The 5,988-nt window shown below is 33.6% G+C and overlaps 2 protein-coding genes across 2 annotated transcripts; both read left to right on the top strand.

The window, feature by feature from the left end:
- Positions 1-1,138: 1,138 nt before the first annotated feature.
- LOTGIDRAFT_125642 (hypothetical protein) lies at positions 1,139-2,656 on the top strand (the record flags this gene model as incomplete). Its single annotated transcript, XM_009062493.1, has 3 exons — positions 1,139-1,679; positions 1,770-1,954; positions 2,465-2,656. 3 exons carry the CDS (start codon positions 1,139-1,141, stop codon positions 2,654-2,656), a joined length of 918 nt encoding a protein of 305 aa, XP_009060741.1.
- Positions 2,657-4,232: 1,576 nt separating this feature from the next.
- LOTGIDRAFT_125734 (hypothetical protein) lies at positions 4,233-5,489 on the top strand (the record flags this gene model as incomplete). Its single annotated transcript, XM_009062492.1, has 1 exon — positions 4,233-5,489. The coding sequence occupies one exon, from the start codon at positions 4,233-4,235 to the stop codon at positions 5,487-5,489; it is 1,257 nt and encodes a 418-aa protein (XP_009060740.1).
- Between the last annotated feature and the right edge of the window lie 499 nt (positions 5,490-5,988).

The following is a 5,988-nucleotide window of genomic DNA, read 5'->3' as shown; positions in this document are numbered from 1 at the left end:
TTTGGAATGCTGTCTTTAAGGGACACTATTCTACGTGATTAATACTCTTGACTATCTGGTTTTAGACCTACATATTGTTAGTCACTGTAAATACCTGTAAGAGAACAAAAACTGATATCAATTACATAAGCTTATAACACTTTAATATATCACATCCTGGTCAATGGGTTTTAAAACAAAAACTAATTTAATAAATCTTCAGCGTTATCAGTTTGAGTTTGATCACAAATTAAACAGGTAAATTAAAAAATAATATTTTGTTTTTATGATCATATTATATTTTACTGCAAGAGAATGCAATAAGAAATCTTTGCCTAATATCCTTTTCTGTTTGCTGGCCTGCTATTTTTTTTAATGGATGATAACTTTCCCAAAGGCCGATTTGACTCAAAATAAGGTAATCCAGGTAGGTAGGTAGATGACAAGTTAACGTTCTCTTCCAGCAGATGTGATATCGGATAAGGCAACCCAATGAGTGATAGAGGTTTTTAGGATGCCAGCCAGTCAGCTAAGCAAACACATGTCATACATACATTAGCCTAATCAAATGAGGAAATATCATTTCTAGCCCCCAAAGCCATTTTAACACAAAAACATTAGAATGTCTCTTTGGGTAGAGGATAAGTACAAATAGCCATGATGTGCATTAGTACATGTACAGACTCATTTAAACAGATAACACCTATTTGTTTACATTGGTAATAAATGGGCACACCTACTCACTCACTGTCTAAAGATAACAAATCAAATCAATTTTCGACAGAGAACATATTTTTTGATATAAATCAACCGTTGTATCATCCTTGAACATCAGATGAGCAAGTAGGTCATGCATGATAACGTAATCCCCACGGAATCAATTAGTATTTAGTCGTTATTTGAGATAAAAGCAGAATTCTTACCGCTTTTTCGGAAGATAGTATCGAGAACGCCGATTCGAAGCGAGACTAACAGGAAATACGTCATAACCTTGAAATTCTAAAAATAAATTCGGGGTATCCCGTCAACTGGTACGAAACATCCCGTCAAATCATACTTGTCAAACATGTCAAAACAAGATGGATTAAGACCAAAAGGGATTATGCCACAAAAATACTTAATATATTTATGACATTAAAAAGTAACCTTGATATGAGATATGTTGTCGCCAATAAAATCTAAAAGCTCTGATTCGGATGAGCGATACAAATGTGATCTGTGTGGAAAATGTTACAAGAAAAATAACGGATTGTTGAGCCACATGAGGATGCACCTTGGATTGAAACCCTTTGATTGCGATATATGTGGTAAATCATTTACAGAAAAGTGTAATTTAGTGCGACATACTAAAATTCACACTAATGAAAAACCTTATTCTTGTGATATCTGTAATAAAGCATTCAGTCGACGTGATGATCAGATGAAACACTTTAAGATTCATTCTGGAGAGAAACCCTTTAAATGTGATGTATGTGATAAAGCATTTGTTCAGAAAAGTTCTTTGGTCAGTCACATGAAAACACATACAGGAGTGAAGTCATATGAATGTGGACTTTGTCAAAAATCATTCAGACACAGCAACTCTTTGATGCGTCATATGCGACTCCACACGGGAGAAAAGGATCACGAATGTGACATTTGTGGTAAATCATTTACATCATTAAAATGTTTCACAGATCATAGAAATAACCACCAAGAAGGTGAAACTTTTATTCAGTGTGAGCATTGCTGGAACACCTTCCCTAATGAAATTAGTCTCGAAGCTCATCTAAAGAGAAAACATTTCCGAGTCAAACCCTTCCAATGTGATATGTGTAGTAAGTCATTTCATTCAACTATCGGTGTTGAAGAACATAAAAGAACTCACACTGGAGAGAAACCATTTAAATGTGAGATTTGTAATAAATCATTTAGACATAGTAGTACTTTTAATAGACATGTTTTAACTCATAAAGAGAAAAGTCATAAATGTGAGGTTTGTGGAAAGTGTTTTACTCTTCGACCCTCTTTAATAAAACATCTAACATTTCATTCTGAAGCCAAACCTCATAAATGTGACATTTGTGGCAAATCTTACGCTTTTTCAAATAGTCTTAAAGATCATAAAGGAAGTCATGCAGAAGGGACACCGTTCAAATGTAACCTTTGCGGTAAAAGATTTAAAATTCGGCGATATCTGGTAACTCATATTAAAATACATACAGAGGCTGTTCATTGTGCTATTTGTGGTTACGTATTTTTAAAGCCAAGTGATTTACAATCTCATATATCTATACATCAATCGAACCAAGAACCTTATTCTCAAGACCTAAATTAGAATGATTTCAGTGTCCCAGTTCCAGTTCCAGTCTTTTTGATCAATGGCTAAAGTCAATCTTAAATTTAATTTAATCCAGTTAGATTACTATATTTCTTAGAATCTATTACTTATCTTAGTTAAGATTTCGAGATTAAGAGTAGTAGGACTATGCCAATCTATGGAGAGAAACCATTTAAATGTGATGTCTGTCATAATAGATTTAGCCAACTGAAACTCTTGAAGCGACATGAAAAACTACATACTGGAGAGAAACCATTTAAATGTAATGATTGTAGTAAATCATTTACACGTAAATATGGGCTGAAATTACATGTTTGTAAAAATGTATCTCAATTTACTGACAAGGAAACTGGCTAGCTGAATTTAAAGTGCCTTTTGAACAAGGAGAAGTATTTTAGAGCTGTATTACTATAGAGCCATATTACTTAAAGGGCATTATTTTTAGATGTGTTGCTTTAAAATTTTATTACTTTACTTTACTTTAGTTTTACTTACTTTATTTCAACTTTTAATTGTTTGATTTTGTGGTAATAGAAGGCTCTCTTCTATAGAAGACCAATCCAAGAAGACAACAAGAATGTTGGTGTATTTTATAATTATTATTAGGCAGTTTAATTAAGTTTATTGTCATGTCCTTCTTCAAACTTGTACTTAGTTTTTAAGTGTCCATTACTTAATAACTTCCATGTTTTTTTATATCAGTGAGATTAATGCAGAATATAGTTACAACAGAACTGTTTGATTTTGTTTTATTACAGCCATATATTGGGACTGGGCCTTTAAATATTTCTCGGTGATGAACCTACTCATTACCAGTATATGTTAAAGGGACTCTACCGCTTAGAATGAACATAAAATTTAACTTCTCAAACTTGATTCAAAAGTCATTAAACTCATCAGTGGCCTGGTGTCAAAACTTTATAACAGATTCGCTGTTTAATTTGATAAATCAATAAGTATTGAAAAAAAAAAACGCTTAATAATTTAACTCTTTCTGGCCAAGTTTGAAAATTTTATGTTCATTCTTAGAGGTAGTGTTCCTTTAAATAACTTGTACAACTTGTACATGAAGAAAATATGTTAACCAACATATTAAATAAGTGAAGCAGTGCCTTCAAATTGTTGATAGCTCAAGATACACTTGTGAATAGGGTATCACGTTTGTTTGAAGTTCTAATACGAAAATCTTTTGGTGCGAAATGACTCGGTCTCTTTATACCCGTAAAAAGGAAAGTTTTTGTGCGAAATGACTCGGTCCCATTATACCCGTACAAATGAAAATTCCTCCTATTTACCAAAGTTAATAATGTTAAAATGATTTCGTTGTTTCTCCGATTAACATATAACAGCTTATAATATTTATACAACAGTAATGAAGATCTAGTTCTAATAGACCATTCCTGGCATTATAGTTCATGTTTCCTATTTCATAAGCCATGAGCATAGGTAGGACTAATAGGCCGATATTGGCCATTCTATTGAATCATTGAGTGATTGATTTTCCATGTAGGCCTACAGTTCCAAAAATATATTTCTATATATAACTCCAATGTTTAGGATCTATAAGTATACTCCGATAGTCCATAATATTGGATTTTTGGAGGCTTGGAGTTTGAACAGAGGAGATTTTATTCAACAAACCCTGACCCTATTTTATGATTATAATGGATTGAGGTCATATTGGTGATCAAAGCCAAAGTTGGTCATGTATTGGTTGGTATTACTTCTACATATAAATGATGTGCTGCCCTAGTTGTAGATGTCTTACCATCTGAAAGGAGCTCAATTTCAGCTTTATAGCCTACCCTTCCTATTAAGTACACCTTTTTTGAAATATTTTTGGTGTTTCTTTTCTAGGATGAGAGAAGTTTTATTTAACACAATCATACCAATATTAAAGAGCAAATTCAACATCAATGCTGCATGTCGAAGAATGAGTATTTCTGTGTCTCAAACAGACAGTTTAATGGACGATATAATATCTGTTAAAATAACAGAATTAAAGCCTCATAAGCTGGTTACATTATCCGCTCAAATCAAAGAAAAACCCAGTGAAATATTTATATCTAATGGATGGTATAAAGCTGATAACAATGGAGATGTGGACCTTGCTAAAGATGCTTCATTAAATGGTACATACACTGGAATAAATCCAATGGGTTTTCTGTCCAGTATGGTTTCTGGTTGTGATTCAGATGGGACTCTGGCTCTCCACAAATCAGATGTAACTCAACCACATAAAGTGGAACTCTGTGTTTATGATGGGCATAAACTTTTAAAAGAATTGTTATCAGAAGCATTGAAACCAATCAGCTCTATAGTGATCAATCGATGGTATTTGAAACCTAATGTTCGCAGATTGGAAGTGAATGAAGGAAAAATCAGAGGCACTCTCTTTATTCCGGCTGGGAATTCCACACATCCTGGTATCATAGACTTGTACGGGTCCTCAGGAAGACTAAAAGAGACACGAGCAGCCTTATTGGCTTCTAGAGGGTTCACCACTCTAGCTTTAGCTTATTTCCAGTACTTAGACTTACCGTCCACTCTAGCTGAAGTTGATTTTAGTTATTTTGAAGAAGCTGTTAGTTGGTTTAAACACCACCATAATGTTCAACCAGGAGGGGTGGGGGTTGTAGGCTTATCTAAAGGTGGTGAATTTGCTAATCTAATGGCTAGATACATTCCAGATATCAAATGTATTGTTAACATCAATGGGGCACCATTTTTATCATTTTTTAATTTAAAAAGAAATGGTAAATTATTCCAGAAAGCTGTAGAAATTGACTCTTCGAATATTTTAGTCGAGAATAATGCGTTTACCTTAAAGAACGCCTATCAATGTTGTAACAGTGATATTATTCCATTATGGGAGACAAAGGTTAAAACATTGGTTATCACTGGGCAGGATGACAGACAAAATAACTCAGAATTTTATCAGAACTTGAGTGACCTGTACCCAAGTGATAGGAAAGAGAACTTAACTATACTGAGTTACCCTAATGCAGGGCATCTTATACAACCTCCCTTTACACCTCTTACTACCAGTACTTACGGTGCCAATTTCTCTGGAATTATTCTAGTCAATGGTGGCACCAATCCTGGACATTCTCATGCACAGACTGGTGCCTGGAAGAAAATGCTTAAGTTTCTGAATGAAAATCTGAACACTTCTAAAAGTCAGTTATGAAAATTCAATCATAACCTGGAATAAGTTGAAATGGAATGGATTTCAAAGCCTCTCAAATACACCTTTAAAGGGATAGGTGTGTCATTTTCGGGGGTTGGTTTTAGTTTTGAATATATGTAAATAGTCTTCAGAAAACTAAAAATGTACGAAAATCACATAATTCTTTTAAAAATACTTCAAACTAGGAATTTTACTCACTATTTCTATAGTATCTTTTCTATATATCACAAAGTATCTTATATTGACGAGTTGTCATTTTAATATTCAAACGCAGGTAATTCTGGACACACATGGATTTGGAGGCTCAAATTTCGACTGTGAGCACCATTACTGATTAGCTCAACTAAAAAAGATTCCAGTTTCTGAGACTAAAGTATGATTGGTCAAAAAAATGGCCTATCTTTCCCTTTAATTAAAACTAATTGTAAGCTTAAACAACTAAGTTGATTAGTACCTGGTATACATAGTAATGTGGTAAATATGTGAACAGATTGTGACA

Source organism: Lottia gigantea, assembly GCF_000327385.1.
Source record: "Lottia gigantea unplaced genomic scaffold LOTGIsca_51, whole genome shotgun sequence".
Classification (NCBI taxonomy): Eukaryota; Metazoa; Mollusca; class Gastropoda; family Lottiidae; genus Lottia; species Lottia gigantea.
The sequence above is the reverse complement of the archived record's forward strand: the minus strand, read 5'-3'. Positions and strand labels throughout refer to the sequence as shown.